The sequence below is a fragment of the Mustela lutreola genome, chromosome 3 (genome assembly GCF_030435805.1).
Source record: "Mustela lutreola isolate mMusLut2 chromosome 3, mMusLut2.pri, whole genome shotgun sequence".
Classification (NCBI taxonomy): Eukaryota; Metazoa; Chordata; class Mammalia; order Carnivora; family Mustelidae; genus Mustela; species Mustela lutreola.
The window spans coordinates 162,706,018-162,727,720 of record NC_081292.1 but is presented as its reverse complement, the minus strand read 5'-3'; the positions used below and the strand labels follow the sequence as shown (position 1 = coordinate 162,727,720).

The 21,703-nt window shown below is 44.8% G+C and overlaps 1 protein-coding gene across 1 annotated transcript; it reads right to left on the bottom strand.

Annotated features, from left to right (window-relative positions):
• Positions 1–433: 433 nt before the first annotated feature.
• Positions 434–20,690, bottom strand: RND3 (Rho family GTPase 3). The gene is made up of 5 exons (XM_059167379.1): positions 20,267–20,690; positions 19,685–19,772; positions 7,961–8,070; positions 3,903–4,037; positions 434–2,469 (listed from the first exon to the last, which is right to left on the bottom strand). Exons 1-5 carry the CDS (start codon positions 20,414–20,416, stop codon positions 2,218–2,220), a joined length of 735 nt encoding a protein of 244 aa, XP_059023362.1. The 5' UTR covers positions 20,417–20,690; the 3' UTR covers positions 434–2,217.
• Positions 20,691–21,703: the final 1,013 nt, after the last annotated feature.

Here is a 21,703-nt window from a genome sequence, read left to right as displayed (position 1 = left end):
CAGGCAGAGAGAGAGAAGCAGGTTTCCCGCTGAGCAGAGAGCCCGAGTGGGGACTCGATCCCAGGACCCTGAGGTCAGCAGCCCAACCCACTGAGCCACCCAGGCACCCCACCCCTTTCCTTATTTTTTTAATCTTATGCAGTACCCTAGCTCTTTTTGTCTATGATATCACTTATCTAATACCCCATTTTCTTCTTATGATTTGAAATCTTCATGAAAACCTCTCATCGAGGCAGATTTTCTTATCCAGGAAAATCTTACTTATTTGTCAGTATCCCCAGGAAACTTTCACTACTGGCTAGAGTAAAAAAATTTCAAAGCCAACTAGTTCAATAAAACGTGAGGCCAGATGCCCACATCATCTCTACTAAACAAAATCGAACAGTTAAATCAGGAAGTAGATAATAACAGACGAATCACATTTAGACAAAGACATGGTTACTTTTTTATTTGAAGGAAAAAAAAATTATGTTTTAATAAATACTGCGGAAACATTGACCAAACAAACATACAAAGTGACTTCAACATTTAAAAAAATGCAATGAAAGTTCTGCTTTTAACAGTTATAACTTATTTTTCTCTTTACAATATTTAAATACAGAAAGCACTTGCCAGCTATCTTGTAACACTGCCCAAAGCATAATGCGGCATCAACCAAAGCATGTTCTGTTGGTAAAACGTCTGTACTTCGTGGGAAATGACTAGAATGGTATTTTCTTGCAGAGACAAAACAAAGTGCTTGTGAGACAAAGAACTGAGTGTTGTAATTACCTTAATCTCCTCTCCTGCCACAATTTAATGGGAGCACAGCTTCAACACTTCAAAAATGAAGCTTTATCACTGGAAAGAAAGCTCGTTTTCAACAAGCGCCAACAATAAACAGGTCAGATCTGGTTTCTTCTCTGAAAGAAGCTCTAAAAGGAACTGGTCAAAAAATATCTGTAAACTCTTTTAAATGCTGATTATTTTATCTAACAACAGCAATCAAGTATTGAACACGGGCCTTGGGTGAGTCTGGGTAAGTGATGATTAGCAATCCCTCTCTGGAAATGCCGGAGTACAGCATCGGGACTGACATCACAGACTTTTCCTCTTAAGGATTCTCTAAAGCTTAGGTAAGAGGGTCCTTCTCTTAACAGCTGTTCTTTTAAAGGAAAGTGAAATAAACCAAGAGATCATTAGATGCTGTCAACTTCTGGAGCTTCATCCCAAAATTAACAGGCCTTTTGCTTTGCACTTTTGGTGACTGAATTCCAGACAGCTTTACTCACAAACTGTGCTTTCTGCTACTATTCCTTCATCAACTCTTCAGGCGAAAATAGTACCTAACATTATTTTACCCCCTTGGATCATTTTAGGACGTCAAACCAAGACACCTCTTCTTTGACTTTGCATTTTCATCAATGATGGCAAAAGAAATCACACACCCTCTTTTCTAAACAGCGCACAAAAATATCACACTGAGCAATTTACCACTTTTTCATGACAATCACAAGGATGAACAGAACCATCAGACTGAATAAAAACGGACAACTTTTTTTCCAGTTGATCTCTTTGATCTCTGTAGTGCTGGTCTGTGTATCTTGCAAGACTCCAAAAGCCTTTCTTTGGAACCACCTTGCTCAGCTATCTTCAGGAAGGCAAGATTTCAAAAAGCCTCCCCAACTTTTCCTCTGGATATCCCATGGGTCCTGATACAATTTCCATTTTAATGATGAGCTAGGAGGAAATTAGATCACATCCTCTAGAAAACTAAACGCTAAGGTCACAGTGCCAGTTCCCCAATGAGGACGGTATATTAATATATACTTTTCTGTAAAGGAGATTAAAACATTTAAAAATCAAATCAAAGTAGAGATCCATGAATAGACTGTAACGAAGAAAAACAAAAACGCAAGCACCATTCAGAGCGTGATTCTTCTCCGGGGAGGTCCTTGTGTTCCTCCTATCTACCTCTAGCCCATGTGAATCTCTCTTTTTTGGCCTATTTTTCAAGTCACACTTTCAAACCCTTCCATGTGTTCACGTCACCACCTGTTCTACATGCCGAACCTAAGGACAGGATTCCAAAAAGATGAGCCTCTTTTCCAACACCTCCTAAGCCTCCAGAATGTGACTCTGGCTGTGCACGTCACTCGGGTGTCACCTTTCTGTCTGCGGTTTGTGTTCTTTACACGAGGCGTCCTTGTCCTCCCTTCAAGAGAACGGGCTGGGGGTTCACATCACAGTGCAACTCTTCGCTTTGTCCTTTCGTAAGTCCGTAGCAACTGCAGAGAGTTCTGGTCTGCTGGGCATGTGTGAGATCCGCTTTGTGGCCCTCTGTGATTTGTTCCGCTTCACGTTTTTATTTGTCTTGTTTACACACGCCAAGGTGGCAACGTGGAAAATGTCTCTGACGCTATTTTCTGACTGTAAAGCTGAGCACTCGATGTACGTGGCTGCTCCAATCTGTTTGGCCATATTTGCCCCCTGAAAAGCAAAAGAACGCCATCATAATCGGCAATAAGTCGCGGGGGAAAGTTACAGAGGGTCTTCCCGAAACCACAAAGTAACAGTGCGGCGCAAAAAATTTCTAATATGCGAACTGTCTTTCCCAAGGGTCACTGCAAAAGAAATCCTCTCGGTTTAAAAATTTTAATTATTCATACTAAATTTTAATAATAAATCATTTCATAAATATCTGCGGTCAAGACTCAGTCCCCTAAGATGTTCAATTATCATCACTCAATAGATAGTGCTTGACTTGCTAGAGGTGCGAAAGTCTGATTTCTCGAGTGTAAATGGTGCTCAAGATTCGTGAATAGGCTGTATAAAAAACAGGGGGAGGGAAGGGTATTTAGAACCCTTTTTGAATTGGACGGCCAAAAGGAGTAACCCTGTTGTGGCATCCAGAACTGTGGGAAACACAACATACGGACATTCTAAACACAGACCAGACAAGGTGTAGACAGTAATAAGCATGTGTGGACCAAAATGACTTGCTGAAGGAACTAGGTTGTTATTAATTAGACACGTAAGACAAACATGACTGCAGTATTTAAAATGATGAATACGAAGGAAAATTCTAGCTGGTTAACTTTAACTCTCTTTAATTCTGGTTTTAAGTTGTAGGAGAATGAACGTCTGAAAGTGATCCGCCTCCCTTCTAGACACTTGGGGGAAACACCTACAGAAATGATTCATCTCTAGAAGACAGTTTTATAGAAAGTTCTACCTTCACTGGCCATGTCCTCCTTAACTATTTGATTGTACTGCTGAGTGTAAAGTAAGATTACCTCTCTCAAAGAGTATTACCAATCTGACCACATCATCTCTTAGACCTATTTAACTTTAAACCCAGTGAGAGTTGCAGAGACCGACAAAGGGCTGAATATGACCCACCGTTTATATACTCAGTAATCAAGTATCATGTGATTACCCTACTCAATGACAGGGCATTTCACATTTTGAAAGATGGTCCCTAAACTTGTCTTAATTTATGCATACACATCTATCCTTATATAATCCTTATATAAAGTAAACTGCTAAAAAAATATCAAGAAGTTTTTCGAGAGGGCCAGGCATCAGTGCCATCAAAACCTCAGCCAAGCCCCTATCTGCTCCACATCACTTTGCAGTCTTCACAATCTGAGCAATGGGCTGTCATGGGGGGCTCTGATGGTCGCTGTAAAGGCAGAGACACCAAATCGCCAGCCCTTTTCTCCAGATGTCCCCATCCCAACATGGGGGATCTTACTCAAGAGCCTTTGTATCTTGTATCTCTGTATCTTACTCAAGAGCCTTTATTCAACCTGGAGTTGACCCCTGGCTGAACCTTTAGAAGAGCAGCTACTTTTATTTTCTTAGGAATGATACTGTGTCCCTCTTCGAAAGCCACATCTGCACCCTGACAACATACATACCTGATCATAGGACACTGGCGTCTGTCTGTGATTTGAGAGCTCTACTAAGGTACTGACATCTGTCCGAAGGTCAGATTTGCAGCCAACCAAGAGCATTTTGGTGTTGGGGCAAAACTCCTGGATTTCACCTTTCCACTATGGGGGCAGGAAGAGAGGAGAAAGATGAAAATTAACAAAGTACATCTATATATTAACAAAGGCATCTACATATTGGTCAACAACTCTTCCACCGGCAGACACTGGGAACAGGACTCAAAAAGAACATCTGAAAGAAAGTGTCACTTCCAATGAAGAAGCAAATTCACATTTATCTTTCAGTATCTTTCAGATATTAAATTTCATGATTTTTTAAAAAGATTTATTTATTTTTCAGAGAGAGACAGAGTGCACAAGCAGGGGGAGTGACAGGCAGAGGGAGAAGCAGGCTTCCTGCTGAGCAGGGAGCCCGACGCAAGGCTGGGTTCCAAGAACTTGCTATCATGACCTGAGCCCAAGGCAGGTGCTTAACTGACTGAGCCACCCGGGCATCCCAAGTTTTACTACTTCTTAAAACTTTTGTCCTTATTTATTTGAGAAAGAGAGAGCATGCCCGCTGTGTGCACAAGTGGAGGGGAGGGCAGAGGGAGGAGGAGATGCAGTCTCCCCGCTGAGCAGGGAGCCCGATGTCGGGCCCCATCCCAGCACTCTGGGGTCATGACCTGAGCCAAAGGCAGATGCTTAACAAAATGAGCTACCCAGGCGCCCCAAAGTTTTACTACTTTTTAAAGTGGACCCATTAGGGAACACTTATGTACATTATCTGTTCTCTCTGTGACTCATCATCCATCCCTACTGCAAGAGACGTGCTGGGGGTAGTAGCTTCATTAATTTCTTAATTATTAAGGTATCTGAAAGATAAAAGTGCCTTAGGAATAATTATATATTCTAACAAGCAACTAGATCCTCAGAACATTGAGCTGGAATTTCCCTGCATGGAAGCCTGGGAATAAGGCAGAGTCAACGCAAGCACGGGATGCATCCACAAATTCCGTCAAGAAGGACTGAACAGCCACCATGGGCTGAAATTTCTAGTGACGCATCAGGGACAGGAGACAATGTTAATAACTTCACTAGGGCGCCTGGATGGCTCAGTAGTTAAGTGTCTGCCTTTGGCTCAGGTCATCATCTCGGGGTCCTGGGATTGAGTCCCGCACTGATCGGGCTCCCTGCTTAGAGGAGAGCCTGCTTCTCCCTCTCCCACTCCCCCTGCTTGTCCTCCTCTCTCATTATCTCTGTCAAATAAATAAAATCTTCAAAAAACAACAACAACAAAAAACCACACCCTCCATTCAAGAGACTAGAACAACACAGACCATGACATTTACAGAGGCCCATCTTTTGAGCTCTCAGAGAAGCATCTGCTCCTATGGTTGTTATGCCCTTAAGTTAGTTTTAAATTACATTAAGCTGTTAAATGTTTCAATTTAGTCCAACTTGGCTAGTTGTCGCGTCACCTAACCAGAATTATTAGAACCTCCAGAAATGCCTAACAAGGAATTCCAATTGTCATCTTTTAAGAGCGAACAGCTTTTTGTGGTTTCATTTCCTCAAGCTTGAGATGACCATCAGGACGGGAGTCAGGGGTTCAGAGTGTTCCCAGGAGAGCTCTGGCTCCTGGAGAAGGGGGACTGGAGGGTGGATATCAGGACCCAGGCTGGCTCTCCCAGACCACACATATAAATATGCATCATGTGTTTTACTAGGTACTGTGGTCATTAAAAAGATTAAGACATTGTTGTGGAATTCACAGAAGAGCAAGGGTGACAAAGCCATGAATGTAATACTAGAACAGAAGGACATCCTATGGGACTCTTAAAAAAAGACCTCTAGAGGGGCGCCTGGGTGGCTCAGTGGGTTAAAGTCTCTGCCTTCGGCTCAGGTCATGGTCTCAGGGTTATGGGATCGAGCCCCGCATCGGGCTCTCTGCTCAGCAGGGAGCCTGCTTCCCCCCTCTCTCTGCCTGCCTCTCTGCCTACTTGTGATCTCTCTCTGTCAAATAAATAAATAAAATCTTAAAAAAAATAAAAATAAAAGACCACTAGAGGGGACATCTCCAGGTCCAGACGTGTACTTAGGGCAGACTAAAGGCACTTTCCACGAGAGCCTAATTGATCCATCAACGACCTCCCCCTTCCTTTCCTCCGGAGTTATTTAGAAGCATCTACCATTTGCTAGATGGCAACAAGTAGATGAACTGGAAAATAAATAAATAAATAAAAAGATCTATCCTGCTTTATGTCACTCGAAACTCTCTGATATTCAAGGACTTAAAGAGCCAATTAATCAAGACAAACCACAGCATGGGTTATCACGAGCCTTAAACTTCACACAAATGTAAAACATATTCACTAATATCTCTAAGGCCAGAGTCACTATTCATTAGGTCTCAGAAGACGAAGGCAAAATAAAACAAGAGCAAGGCTTTTCATCATAAATTATGCATAACTTGATACTACATCAAGTGAACACCCCAGTAAATAAGCAATCTCTTTCATCTACAGACAAGCCGTAGACACGTCGTTACTCTGCTCCTCGGCTGTGTAATGCCTCTGGCCTCCCTCTGCATGTCTAGCAACTGTTCACAAGCCTTGAAGACAGGAAAGGTGTATTCCTGCCTGAATCTGACAAACATTAGCATTATTTGCGTTAGAAAACACATTACTGAAAACTGAACAGAGTTAAAAAGAGCCTTTGATCTTTCAAGAAATTCATCCTTCCCGAAGCTAACTGTGTTTGTCATGTTTGGTAAACAGACAGGGGTGAGGAATGACTGCATCACCGTCCAAATCCTAATTTCCTAATGACACCCGAGACAAGCAAGTCTAACAGGGAAATGTAAAGTAACAAAAACACATAAGATAATGAAAACACTACCTTGTTCTCAACCACATTCTCTGCCTAAGCCTCAATGCAAGGGGGGGGGGGGGGGATGGTGCGTTACAGAAGGGTCTGGTTCTGAAACCTCCCAGCTCTCAGGCCAGGACTGAGAAAACAGCTAATGGCTAATCCACGCTGATGCATGGACACACACATGCCTTCTGGGACTAGCAGGAGATTCAGTCCTAGGCTGGTGGAGGCCCCAGAAACACTCTTCCTCCCTCCGGGTCTCCCCAGGATCTGTAGGAGAGATCTGTGACCCAGCCTGCAACATGCCCCCTTCCTCCTGCTTCTAGCCTGAGCTTGCTCAGGGCCCTTTTCCGCCTACTAAACCTCACGAACCCTCAGAAACCGGCTATGTTCTCTTTCAGGTGTTTACAATCCCCGTTTTTATTACTCTATGATTGCTCTCTGATCACAATTCACTTTGTCTAATGTCTGTAAAAACACCTCCCCTCCCCCTGTATGACAGTTCTATTTCTAATAAATAACATCATTATCGAAGCACAGCTTCTTTATTAAAAGGGCAGTTATTGCATTCATTTCACTAAGCTGAGGTCAATGTAACTAAGGCGCAAACTATAGGGGAAAGGAAGGACGGAAAAAGATGACACGTGCTTGAGAATAATCAAGTATCATTATTTTTAGCTGTACCTTTCTGCCCAAAGGATAAACACAGAGATTCTTTATAGGGTATCTTGTTTCTTAAAATGAAAGAAACTCTTACGCAGGTTCATCATCAAAACTTGTGACATGCAGGGGCACCTGGGTGGCTCAGTGGGTTAAGCCTCTGCCCTCGGCTCAGGTCATGATCCCAGGGTCCTGGGATCGAGTCCTCCATTGGGCTCTCTGCTCAGCGGGGAGCCTGCTTCCTCCTCTCTCTCTCTCTGCCTGCCTCTCTGCCTACTTGTGATCTCTGTCTCTCAAATAAATAAATAAAATATTTAAAAACAAAAAAAAACTTGTGACAAGTATGTGTGGAAACACCAGTATGGTATGGGTTTTTTTTTTTTTTTCCAATCTTCTAATTACGAAATACGTAGGCACAGTATTAAGCAGAGTGTTGGACCCCCCCAGCCAACCTCCCGTGTCTGTTTTACACATGGGCCAGACTGAACTGGGCCCTCGTCCCCAGCACTTGCCTTTTTTAGGACGCTGTCCAGAGTCTCTGGCCTACTGATGTCAAAGCAAATGAGCACAGCGTCTGAATCCGGGTAAGAGAGGGGCCGGACGTTGTCATAGTAAGGAGAACCTGAGAAGGAACAGAGATACACACATTTTCAGATCAAAATTCCATGTATCCCTCATACATGAACTCCACCCTTCTGAGCTAGATCCCTTGACTGTCACATGGCCCCATTCCCACCTCTTCTCATCTTAGAAAAGAATGCAAACCAGCGAAAGCCCAGGGGTAATATATTCCACTTCTACCAGAAGACAATGAAGCCTCATGGGCATCTGTCTCAAATTCAAGGGGAGCAGCCAGGACCTTAGGTTGCAATCTGCACAGTCCCCCATCCCTAACGGCACATGGGTGATGTGCAGGGCGGAAGCATCAGTAGTCAGGGGACCTGGGGCACAAATCTATCTCCGCCCCTGAAGGCCGGGGGGGGCAAGGGAGATTCAGGGTTCTTGTGTCTCTTGATTCTCTATTCTAAAATGAAGATGACAACAGTACCGACCCAGGATTAAATGAACCCGGGCAGGGACTGGCACTTAGTGGGGGATGGGATACGGTTATGGTCGTGTTGTTGATATTACAAGCTGAGTGGTAGCAAGCGCCATAAATGGCGCTACTTCTTGGGAAGGAGACCAGAACTCAGGATCTCTCTGACAACAGGATGGCGCTGAGTGGGGGAGGGAAGAAAGGGCCAGCTCTGCAAGGAGAAGTGCAGCAAACACAAAGCCACCCTATCGCAAAATTACAAGTTTAGAGAAGCCACTGATCTGTGAGCTTGCTCACTTAAGCTTACCCCCCAAACCCTATATGGGCTCTCTTCCTGTTACAACCAAAGAATGTAATAAATGTCATATTGGATGATGTCCCTTTTTCACACAGTTCCATCTTGGAGAGGGAAGGATCTCAGCCCACGCTAAATCCAGGGTACCCGAAAGGTTCAAGTTACCACCCAATTAATACAACCCCAGAACCATCTCCTCATTTAGAAAAATCTCTTCTATTCCTTTAAGAATCCCAAAGAATGGGCCATTACATGAAGTCAATTATTATAAAATGGTGGGACTACAAAATTAAACACAGCTTGCCAATGTTACTTGTTCTTGAAGGAAGTCATCAACCATATTCTGTATACTGAATGTGTGTTCTGACATTTCACAAGCCATCATGTGAAGATTGTTTCACATGCATACACATTTGAGTCCAGAAGAGAGAAAGAAAATCTAAGCTACTGAAGTTGTTTTGAAACCCAATTTCATTTTGACAACACCTTCCATTTCCAGCAGAAAAACATGCCATGTTGTCGTCTGAGAAATCAAACCTCCACAGTCAAAGTCAGGAGAAGAGCGACTGAAGAGGCTTTTAAAACAATCCTTTACAATTCTATCAAATCAACATTTTTCAGGAGGCTGCTCTGGAGATCTCCAAGTTATTAGAGTCAAGGTGCACTGTCCCTCTCCACACTCTATCTTGGGTCCCTAGCTCACTACCTGACCCCACAGGCACTGTGGCCTTTTCACTGGCTGCTTTTCAGGAAGGTCATGACAACCACAAGCCAGCTGTGTCTACAAGGAAGACGCAAATGTTCTAGGAACCAGGAAGAAATCTAAGCCAGAATTTTTCACAAGCTACAGTAGCTCCCTACACACATCTGGAATCAGGGCTCTGGTGTAACAGAGACTGACAACTGAAGGACATTTTCCAAAAGCTTAAAGGGTTTAGAGTTTAAAAAAAAAAGAAAAGAAAAAGAAAATCAAGTCATTTTAAATATTAAGACATGCATACTGGAAAGAAGCTGTCTCTGACAAGTTGTGACTGCTTTTTCAGCCACTTGAAGAATTCTGAGGTCAAGAGAGTAATTCACAAACAGCTCACTAATTTAAACATTTTTGATAGGTCTCAGAATGAGGTGGCTTATCACTGTTTCCGAGTATTATGGTTATTTCTGTATTTGTTCTGTGAAGTTCCATTACAGCCTCTCTGGCTTCTCGGTCCGAAGTCCAACTTTGTAACAGTTTCTTCCCTAAATATTCAGAAAGTCTCTTGCCAAACGCAAGAGTCAGAAGATTCCACATGGCAGAGTGGAAATCCAAAATACTAGAAACGTACGCAGCGACTTCCTCTTCTTTTCCAAGTTGGCCAGATGGAACAGGACCCCAAATCCATAAAGTACAGCTCTTCAATACCAGTGGTCAGGAGGCCAACAAGGCCTCGGAGATCTTTCTAGGTAATCACTCACATTACAAAATGCAACTAACCCATGGCGGCTACTTTCCAGCCTGAATCAGACCTCAACAAGGCAGCTCCAGGTGCTTTCCAGACAGGAAGACATAGAGGACTGGGTAAGAGTACTCCCCCTGATCTTGGATCAAAGAGTACTCTACCTACCAATGGAGACCATATTTGCCCAATACAAAATTAGGAAAGACATCTGGGGAATTACCAAGGTGCTAAAATAGGATAATTAACACTGGGACTACTTTAAAATCTAGAGGAATGGTTTCAGCACTCGAGTCACCATGGGGCTGCAGAGAATAACCCTCTCTCCCTTTTGTGGACCGGGCTTCCCTCCCCCACCCAGCATATGGCCACGAAGAGGATCCAGCTTTGTCTTCAGGCCTCAGACAAGCCTGGAGACCCCTGCTTACTACTATCAAGCGAGCTGGCCTCTGGCTTAGTAGGTATACCCATATATCTGTAGAATGCAGACACTGGCCTGACTTGAAAACGAAAACAGAGTTTGCAACTGAAACCAAATTCCTATGGAGGTCTGTTTCTACTTTTATTTTTATTGGGCTTAGTATTCTGAATGAAAATATATTTGTATGTGAAGGTTCCTGAGAAGGAAACTACCTTGCTTGGTGAGGTACAGAGGTATAATTTTTAGGAGCTTTAACAAGATCTAATTAGGAATGACACTTTGATCCGATCTTATTACTTTTGCTAATGAACGGCAAAACTTTCAGATCAACAAATGTCCAAGGGTGGTAATAAAAGTAGTTAGTCCCCACCTTTATTAATAATAAGCCTAATTTGTCTAACCCCTAACTATAAGAATAATTTGCCATTAAAAATAAAAAGGCCATTTGTTAATTTTATTTTTTGATAGGCTTCAGGTGAAAACTTCTCGGATCAAAAAATCTGTTTCTACTGTTTTGCAGTAAAGAAAAAAAGAAAAGACAATATAGAATTATAGAGAACTCTTCTACCAGGAAAAACTCGTAACAATTCATCAGCTAAGCAGGGCCTTCAGTTTAAAAAAAAAAAAAGGAAAAAAATCCTGTGTCACTTGACAGTGTCCACTCTGTTTACACTCTGAATTCTTCCCTATTCTTCCCGTAAAGCCCGTGCTACTGCACAAAGAAGTAAGAAAAGCAAAGCTGGAGAGGGTGGGGTGTAAGCATTGGCATGCGTGGTGTAACTCACCAGCCAAGGGAAAAAGAAGAGGAATTCCAGGAATGCCCCTGGGAAGTGGCAAGCAATGTGGGAAGGAAAAGTGACACGAAAAGGAGGAGCCGAAAGCAAGCCGAGGACAAGGACTGTATCTGCCTCCAACTCCTACATCCCTCCAGAAAAGTCTTAAAACATCCCATGAAGCCAAAGAGCAAAAAACAGTTAACTTTACCATAGATTCAGGAGATGCACATAAAAAGCTTCCAGGAAACACGCAGGACTGAACCCAACACAAGGAAGGGCGCCCCACGTTCTGTAAGTAAGGAAGTACCAAACTGGAAAGGGCAGTACCCTAGGGCCAGTACTCTACTGCCCAGGAATGTGCTAAGGCCTAGTTCAGTTAGTCCAGGTACCGAGCTTTGCTTGTCAAGTACAACTCTCCCTCAGCGCGTGCACCAGGCTCCATGCCTACGGAATTCCCAGATGCTGCATTTCGGCCCCACTCCATGGAACTCGAAACACACAGTGCTATTCCAAAGTCCTTCCTAATTCACCTCTCAGACCTCCAAAGGGAAAACGCCAGAAAACTCTGTACTGTCAAGACACAACTACAGCACATATGCAAAGTGTGTCCATCCCCCGCCCCATACAGTCAAAGAGCTTTGCTCTGGGTAGACCAGAATCAGGGTGCACTGGGGGCTCTCAGAGTTCCTCAGGCTTGGCCAACATCAGCAAAGTTCTAAAACACTTTTGAAACTTCAGGTCTAATTATCTTTGTCTTCAAGATCATTAATTCCGGGTGACAGCAGTGTTTCCAGCCCAAGAATAGTCACAAAGTGCCTCACCCAGAAACTAATTCTGAGACGCATAGCTGCTTGCTTCAGTCATCCTCACACAAAGATAGAACATGCCATATATGTCCATAATTAAATGTATATGTAAGAAGATTCATGCCCAAAAGGGAGGCTTTATGGAACCTTTTGCAAAACCAGTTCAAACACTGAGGCTTTACAGGAGTTTCAGAGCTGCAAACCCTCCTCGTTGAGTTATTTCATAAACGCCACTCCCTTTCCTTGAACCTGAAATTGAAAAACTTCCCCATCTCCTCTAAGAAATGCCTACCAAGAACAATGTAACTGGGAATACCGCATGATTTTGGCCGAGAAAATATATGAACCTTTGGTATTTTTAGTGGTCAGCAAGAGAACATCTGTACCAAACAGCAGCTAACATATGAGCCTACAGGAGCTGCCCAATTATTACCAGATTCCATTTCCTCATGCCATCTCTACTGAGAGTGAAAGCTTCCAATCAGCAATCATCTAACGAATGTGAATCAAGGGGCACCTGGACGGCTCAGTCTGTTAAGCATCTGCTTTCAGCTCAGGTCATGATCCCAGGATCCTGGGATGGAGCCCCACATCAGGCTCCCTGCTCAGTGAGGAGCCTGCTTCTCCCTCTCCCACTTCCCCCTGTTTGTGTTCCTTCTCTCTATCTGTCAAATAAATAAATAAAATCCTAAAAAAAAAAAAGAATGAATGTGAATCAAGCCTGGGCAGAACTTTTTTGTCTGACTTAGCAGAAGATTCTGCAGAATGATTTCCCCAAGTAGCCTGCACTTTAAGCACCACGCTCATAAATATGCAAACCGACATTCCCAGGGAGGCTGTTTCCTTTATTTCTTTAGAAGTTCAGATTAGTAAGAATTATGAACAGATTTTTATGAACATTTGAGGGTACTTCTGTGTACCCTGTATTTTATGGTAATAAAAATACAATCAATATTTTCAATTTCTGGGGGCAATGCAGGTCCACAGTTGGAAAGTCAAAGAGGCAGAAATGATTGCTGTTTTTGAGCGCTGAATAAAGCTTTAGCTTTAAATTCCTAATCTTATTGAGATACCTGAAAAAATAGAAGACTCCAAATATTTTACTTCAAGTAGAAGAACCATGGTAGGTCACAGAACTTCAGAGTCTAAGTGTAGACAGGTATTTTCAAACTTACATTATCATTCCGTAATAGAGGGAAGATTCTCTGATGGAATTACTGAAGCACCCAACTCCTTGAAGGAGAGTCCCATGCATGAATTCGCCTTGCCACATGCTGTGTTTTCAAAACCAACGTGCACAACACCTGATGAAACTTGAGGCAGCTTATATTCCATGCCGATGAAATTTGTTTGTCAAGGGGGTCTCTGAGTGAAGTTGCTAATATGTCGTAACTGAGACGATGTTTCAAGGGTCTCAGAAAATGGCAAAGGCACAACTAATTCATTTGGCACAACCCACCAGGCACCGTGAGCTAATCGGAGAAAACTACTGGTCTTTGGTGTCATATCTCCATGCAAGAATTGGATTAATGAAGAAACGTCTGGTTATTTCAAGCTGGACACCTCATGGAAATGTACAATTTAGCAAGAAACCAGACTGGGAGGGGAGAAAACATGACTAAAGGAGATTTTTTAAAAGGTCTAGAAACAGATGAAGAATTAGAAAGGGAATCTATACTTTTTTTTTTTTTTTAAATACATGGTGGACAAATCTCCAAGTATAGTTTTATATATTGCTTACTGAAAATCACCACACAAATTCAGAGCTGTTTTCGCTTTAATCTGCATCTCCTACAGAGTTTCAAGGTGAACAATGAATTGAGCCTGGTTCTGAAACTCAAAGCTGCTAGGGATCATTATCACCTTAAAATCCAACTGGTTTCCCACAATGTGCCCTTGCCCTTGAGAGTCACAGTCTTCCTGCTTCTCCGGCTCCTTTGGAAATTCTTGCCCTCTTCCTTTCTCTAATGAGATTAAGCGAGAATTCTTCAACTTTCAGAATCTTGTTTTCACTGATAGCCATTACATGTAGGCATGTTTTCAAGTGGGAGAGATGTTAAAGACTTCTTAAGAACTGAGTCAACTTCTAGAGATAAGGAAGGAATTGTGGTGGGTTTCAAGGAGAATGAGTCACCAGTCAGGGGCCTGGGCGGACCCAGTGGCCTTCAACTATTCTTTGGATCTTCTTTCTGTGAGATCAATCTGGCTTTAGACTCTCTGGACTCACCCTCCTATAAAAACAAGGACTAAGGTTCCAAGGACGGGGTGGGGAGGGTGGGGGGAGGGGGGGGGCAGTAAGTACCTCGAGGGCCAGGAACTGCTTTGTCCCATCCCCACCCCTGCTCCCACAGCATCTAGCAGAATTCCTGCACAAAGAGTACCTTAAAAGCACTGGTTTTGTAATCATTTCTATAGGTCTTGCCTCAACAGGTCAATTCACATATTAAATTAAAAAAAAAAGGGGGTGGGACCAGTGAACTCTTTTGAAGCTGCTTTTCTGGATTAACTATATATTAATCCTCAACACTGCTGAAATACTTCTATCCCTGTTAAGAAATCTTTCAATTCAGTGCTTGTCACGAAGACCATTCTTCCAATGTGGTGGGTAAGGTACAAATGTAATAGGCACTGACTCGTTTCTATGGGAGTGTGTCCTCAAAGTCAGGCCAAGGATAATTGAGATTTTTCTTTTTCCCTTTTCCTTCAAGTGTAAATTTTAAAGAATACTACATTCTCTGTTAATTATGCTAAAAACTGACACAGGAAGTGCTAACTTTAGCACCCATGGACTAAAAGGCAGCTTGTATCATGACAAGATGCAAAAGAGTGTTCATGAGGCAAGAGCATAGTTATTGTGGGGGGATTTTAGCAGCTGAATTGAGTATTTGATAACTAATAATATACCTTAAATAAATGTGCATTAACTTGCACAGGTTAAAAGCTGGCATGAATGATTATTACTCCTTAAATCACGTTTGCTGAAATTACACTGCAATCAAATCACTTAGGAAAAGATATGGTCATCCTTAAGTGACTAAGTTCCTATTATTAGTAGGCATTTGGCTTCATGCTACAAATTGCTTATGCCTGGCAAATGTGGCACATTCTGAAACACAAGATATTAGAACTACTTTGGTCTCACTTATCACTTCAAAATGTTGAAACCATTACCCATTGTTCTGTAGGAACTCACTGAATGTATCTGAAAGTCAATACCAGCATTTCTGCAACCAGTAATAGAAATGGTCACCTCGTCGATTGAAACGGTAGTCTATTTCTCATTAAAGCCCAGACTATGACAAATCTGCATCCAAAGACTACCTTTAAGTATCCCCATTTTAGAGGACTTATGGTGACATTATATAAAAGGTTTTGTTTACTTTGGGGGACAGCTGGACTAACTTCAAGAAGCTATAAGAAATCAAGTGGCAAACTGCCATTTGTGGTTGCTTTAATTGGTGGGAAGGAGGACCTGTTTCCTACCTGAGCAGGATCTAAGAGAGGCATCAGCACTAAGGACTACCCACTAGGGAAAATACAATGCAACCAGATGGGACAGAGCCCTTGGGTACAAGAACCAGACAAAATCAGCTCAACATAAGTTGATTATCAGCTACACTAGGCAGGAAGAGCTTCTTTCTCCCCACTCTGCCCCACCAGGGCTGTATGACTCTTAGGGGCGCGACTATAAATTAATACTGCTCTCTAAGGCCTAGCAGAGGGCCTTGTTCATGGTAGGTGTGGAAAGATGGGAGGTGCGTGTAAAGTGTTAAGATCTGTGCCTCAAAAAGTGGGGAGTGAATTCTCTTCTCTTGGTGCAAAGAGGCCCCACATGTCCTAATTCCACTTGATGTTCTTTCCTAAACCCAAAGTAGCAATTCTGCCTATGCATAATTGCATGACTGCTGGGAGGAAAAGGAGACCCCTGATGAGAAGCTGTCCAAGTACAGAAGCCACAAAAAGACAACTACTTGCATCTCTTAAATGTCTGCCCCTCTGCTAGGAGGCTAGGCAGGATGTGAATACCATGTAAAGGACAAGATTTATGCTCTCTTCCTACCTAAGAGAAGTGAGGCATACCTCATTTTTCTAATTAATCATTAACTTTCACAGAGTTCTAGAAGGGAAGGAAAATCTGACATCTAGGACTTTAAAGAACAAATTTGGGTGGAATGTTCTCTCTATAGAGACTGATAGCACCTGGAAAAAATAAATCTATCAAGAGGCCATCAGGCATAGGCAATTATTTTCACAACCTGAACTAAACAAGTGTCTTAGTGGGCAAAGAAAATGTCAAATATTTGTCAAAATATAATGCTGTTCAGAAATTTGTTATGAAAACCTTAAGAAGTAGAAAAATGTTCGGTAATTAATATGATTATCATATCTGCATCATAGCTGATACAATGGTTCTTGCTAGACGTTTTTCACTCATAGATGATAATCCATTTTTGGTGGAAACAATCTAGTCTCAGAATTTAACAAGTGCTTGGTGACAGTGCTTAACTAACATTTCACCTCACAAACAGCGTAATAGGATTCTAAATAATCCCCTTATGCCTTTTTTCCACCCATTTGTATAGATCTAAATTCCGACTAAGATTTCATTACTGGATAATTCTGCAGTGTGATGTTTTCTTAATCATGGTTTTTTGAAACCTTTATATCTTAGTTAAACATGCATAGGTTTTGTTTCATTAAATAAAAATACCAGTGATTATTTCAACTACAGACTTCATTTCAGGTGATTATCCTTAATCTGATGAAAGGCAGTGTTTATAAAGTTGCCATTCTTTGTGCACAGGTAATTCAGTGGTAATAAATGTCAGAGAATCTTATCTCCTTGGAAACTATGCATATGATTATTCATTTTTTCATTTAACAGATTTTACCCCATGACTACTGTGTGAAAAGCATGATGTTAGGTGTGCAGGGACTACACACTCTCAGGCCTGGATTAAATATTTGAGAATATCTAAGTGCTTTTACTTGCACACATGCAGCATAGCCTCCAACTGTAAAGTGACCACATTCTGTTTGTTTTCTAGCCTTTGAAAAAACAATGTGCCTTTTCTCTTCTAAAAATGTCAATTTAGCCCTTTGGTTGCCTGATCTAAATTCTCCACTGGTGGTCCTGTGATTCATGAAGCAGGACACAGGGAAGGCAAGACCAACATTCCTATAAAGCCAGGCATGCCCCCTCCCTACCCAAGTGAGTTTCCTTCCTAAATCCACCAGGAAGGGGTGGCCCGGTTCAGAACCTGGCTTGCTGTGTAGGTGGTGAAAAACCCCAGGATGGATGCCAGATGCACTGGGACTCAGAGCTGAAGCCCATGGAGGTCCCGGTCAACAAAAGAACTTGCCTGTCTGGTATACTAAGGCCAAGAAGCATAGAGCTAAGAGAGATCCTGCACACTGTCTAGCTCTGTATCTTTTTCTCAAGATGAGGAAATGAGACTCAGGAAGGTAGGGATTTGCACAGAGAAATTCCTGGTTACCAGTAGCTAAGATCTAAACACGGGTTTTTATCAACACTGCATCAGAATTACAGACCCCATGCCTAAGTAATTCTTATTATACATTAGGTCCAAACAGGCTGGGGGAGGGTTAAGTACTGACGCTAATTATTAGTATTGTATCAGCTGTCCTGCACGCCAGGCATAACAAATATCACGGTATGTCTGGGAATCAGAGCGCATTAAGTACTGGGCTACAATTCTGGTAATAGGAACTACTGAAAATAAAAATAAATTAATTAATTAATTAATTAATACACTTCCATTCTGTCTATCCACACGGTGCCTGTAGTCGCGAGACGGTGCGTGCACAGCCCAGTACAAAACCCTGTGAGGTTCTGGTTCTGTTACCCTTGCCCAAGCTTGAGGAAGAGCCTGACTCAGGTGGAAACAAATTCAGCGCCTCCCACCGCAACACTACGCGCATCTGGCACCGGCCATGGAGAGGCGCTCGTGCCGAGACTTCTCCTTTGCCTTTGTGCAGGGACTGCCTCTGGCGACCCTGTCAGTCTGGTGCCTTCCTTTTGCTCTCTAATCCCGTTGTGTCCCCTCCCCGCCCCGGGGGCTCCAGAAGTTAAAACCCAGGACTGTGGGAAGCTCGCAGAGTCCAGAAGCACTTCCACGAGGCCACTCCCAGCTGGGCGCAGGTCCACCTCGGGGGCCTCCCTGCTTGACAGCAATGGCTGCATGTTGGCACTTGCGCGCTCCTCCTCGCTAGTTTCACCCGGGATTTGGCTCGGTCCACCTGCAGCAGCCCGACTCCCTGCTAAGCTCCCAGACCCAAGCGCTGGGGCCTTAACCGGCCTCCCCCGGTGGCCCCTCCTCCAGAGGCGACACCCTTGTGTGAAACGGGATTCCTCCTCTCCCCCTCCGATCTTCCGAGCACTGCGGTGCGGGGGGCGGGTACCAGCCCGAGATTCCAGGTGGCGCCTCCCGCCCCCACCAAGCCAGGCCCAGGCCAGATCCCTAATAGCCGCGTGCTGAGGACCTCCCCAGGGGTACCCGTCCTTCCTACCACCGCCCACTACGTAGGTGGGTGGGCGCACAGAAAGCGATAACCCGGCCTTGAACCCCGGACCCTTGAAAATAATTCACCACGATGCCAGTAATTCAACTGGACAGAAAGGTCAAAGGCGAAGAGCACTGCCCGCGGCCTTGCAGGCGGGCAGAGGGTGATGAAATAGGAAAGAACTGCGAGGGCCGGGGTGGGGGTGCGCGCTGCGGCGTGATCACTGGGGCTGGCGAGGGGTGTAGGATCTGGGGATCCGCACGGAGACTGCGCGGGCGGCGGGAGACGAGGGCCGGCGACCGCTCCGCCGGGTGCTGCCCGCGCCACCAGCGCATTCCTGGCTGTAGGCGTCAGGAGCGCCGCGGCTGCCTGCGCTCACGTTGCTCCCCCCGCCCCAAAGCTGAATACACACGTAACTGCGTCGCTTCGGGGATTCTCCCCCACCTCCCACCACTCCCGCCGCGCTCCCCGCGCCTCCGACAGTCGTCAGGTTAGCTCCTGCAGGGGCGCCTGCCGCGAGCCCGGTAGTCCTGAGGCCCGCACGCATTCTCCCCCTACCCCCATCGGGCCACCTTGGCCGCCCATATAGCGCCTGGGGAACGACCTCCCCTCCCCCCCGAGCCAGCCGCTCCCCGGCCACCTGGCTACCAGCGCTTCCACCGCGGGGTCACCCGGCGGGCACACAGCGCCCTTCTCTCCCCACTCCCATTCCCCCCTAGCCCTCGTCGTCCTCCACCCCGCCCAGAAGGGACAAAACGTTCACCCAGCAGGGACCGCGGGAATCCCTGGGAAGAGGCAGAGTTAACCCAGGGGCGCAGAGTGCGCGGCTGGCGCGCGGTCGGGCGCTTGGGAGCGTGCAGCGCGGGGTCCCGAGACCCGCCACGCACCCGGTGCCGCTGGAAACCCGCCCCAAGCGCCACGCGGTCCGAGGACTCTCTTACCCGAAGTGTCCCACAGGCTCAACTCTATTCTTTGTGTGTCGATTTCAAAACTGGCCGTGTAATTCTCAAACACTGTAGGGACATAATTCTGGACAAACAAAATGGGCAGAGACAGGAAAGAGGGCAAAGAGGTTATCTACAGAGCACGACACCGGCACAACACCCTCTGAAAATTGCTTCCTCACTCCCCGATTAAAAAAAAATAAAATAATAATAATAATAAAAAAATCCCACCCGCCAGACACGCGGCCCCTTTCTGAAACCCCAGCCTCGTCACCCGCACCGCCCTGCTCCCCAAGACGTGAGGATCCAAACCTCCCCGCCCGGGTTCCGCACCCAGGACCGAACAAGTTTCAGAGGCTAACAGCGGAATGTGCAGACGCGTCCCCGAAACGTTCCGGCTCACTTTCCCTTTCCCGGCAGTCTCACCAGGGGGAAAGTAGTAAGAAAGACTGCTTAGGAACAGAAAATGGGGTGAAGGGGGGGCAATGCGACGGGAAGCCCAACCCCAGACCGGGGGGGGGGGGTCCCCACCGGCGGACCCCTCCCGCGTCCGAGCCCCGGCCGGCCGGCCGCACGCACCTCGGGGAAGCAGTCCTTGGCGAAGACGTGCAGCAGCGCGGTTTTCCCACACTGACTGTCTCCCACTACTACTATCTTGCATTTCACGTTCTGATTAGGATCCATGATAGATTTACTAGATAATTTCTGGCTGGCTCTTCTCTCCTTCATTGATCTTGCCTTATTTTCTCTTGGAACAGGAATTTTCTCTTCAGAGGAAAAATAGATACTTCTCTGTCTATAAAAAGCAGATATAAAAAAAATACAACCCGAAGCTGGTGGGAACTCTGGAAGCGCCGCGCAGACGGGGGGCTGGAGGAGCAGGCTCGTTACTCCCCTCCAACAAGTTTTACGCCTGACTCCACACCGCGCTTCCCAAGTCCAATTCCGATCCGACTGCTTTGTTTCACGCTCTCCGCAAGGCTTTATACGCCCGGCCTTCCAATCCTCTTTCTCAATGAGAGAAGGAAACCGATCCGCCTCCTCCCCTTTTATGGAGCCTGGGAGCAAGCGCCCTCTCGTTACTCCCTGAAAATGTAAACAGTGCGCCCTCTAGGGGGACCGTGCGGGATCTATTTCTAGACTAAGCCTCTGGGACAACTTGAAGACCCCAACCATGCTTTTGCTGATGGATGGGACTGTGGGAGTCCAGCAGGAGGTGGGGAAACGGAATGTCTGTGCATGGGGATTTTTATTAGGATTCCTTTAAAAACGTTTCAATAGGGGCTGATGTACATAAGCCTCATGAACATTTGTAAAAGCAAAAGCATTTCTCATCCAAGTTAAAACCATCATTTAAAAAACAGCAAGCTCTCTTGGGTTAGGAAGGGTTAAGTGGTTGTATTTTTTTTTTTTTTTTTTTTAAGAAAGAAATGGTTTGTATCACGTATATAGGGCATGGAACAATAGCTAAGCCAGGCTATTTCAGATGCGGGAACTGGCTTGTCTAGGTCACAGCAACACACTGGCTTCTGAAACCTGTCAGTTTCAGTCACTCAGGAGGAGGCAGAAAGGTTTTGAAGAGTGGGTAGAAGAGGTGGGAACAGAGAAAAAAGAGAAGCAGGAGATGCTTATAACTCAGTGCAAAAGCCATTGTAAACTCAGCTCTATTGCAGTAGGAGCCCAAACAGGCAAGGCAGCCATTGCCCCGGCTGCAATGAGGAGAACAGGTACAGGATATCTGATTCTGCCCTGATTTCCTCTATCTGTAGCCTCCCCTTCCCTAGAATCAAAGATGTATCCAGAAAACACAAAGGTACTTAGTTGGAAAGTGCGGGTACAACTCTGCTCCCTCCACCCCTCATTTTTCTCACCCATCCCCCTACCCACCCACCCCCAAAATCTGAAAGAGGAGCAAGAATGACTATGCACGTGTTCTCTTTTCTCTATCAGAAGTCCTTCTTTTCTCATCTTTGTCTCCTGTGCTTCAAATGGAAAGGTTTCAGCTATTAAACTGTA

What these genes read in the sequence shown, in the direction of transcription:
- RND3 (XM_059167379.1), bottom strand. Translation starts at nt 20,416, where the DNA reads ATGAAGGAGAGAAGAGCCAGCCAGAAATTATCTAGTAAATCTATCATG. An exon ending in TGGACAGCGTCCTAAAAAAG is followed by an intron (nt 4,038 to 7,960) that starts GCAAGTGCTGGG and finishes CTGCCCCCATAG; the next exon opens with TGGAAAGGTGAAATCCAGGA. An exon ending in CGCCAGTGTCCTATGATCAG is followed by an intron (nt 2,470 to 3,902) that starts GTATGTATGTTG and finishes TTTGCTTTTCAG; the next exon opens with GGGGCAAATATGGCCAAACA.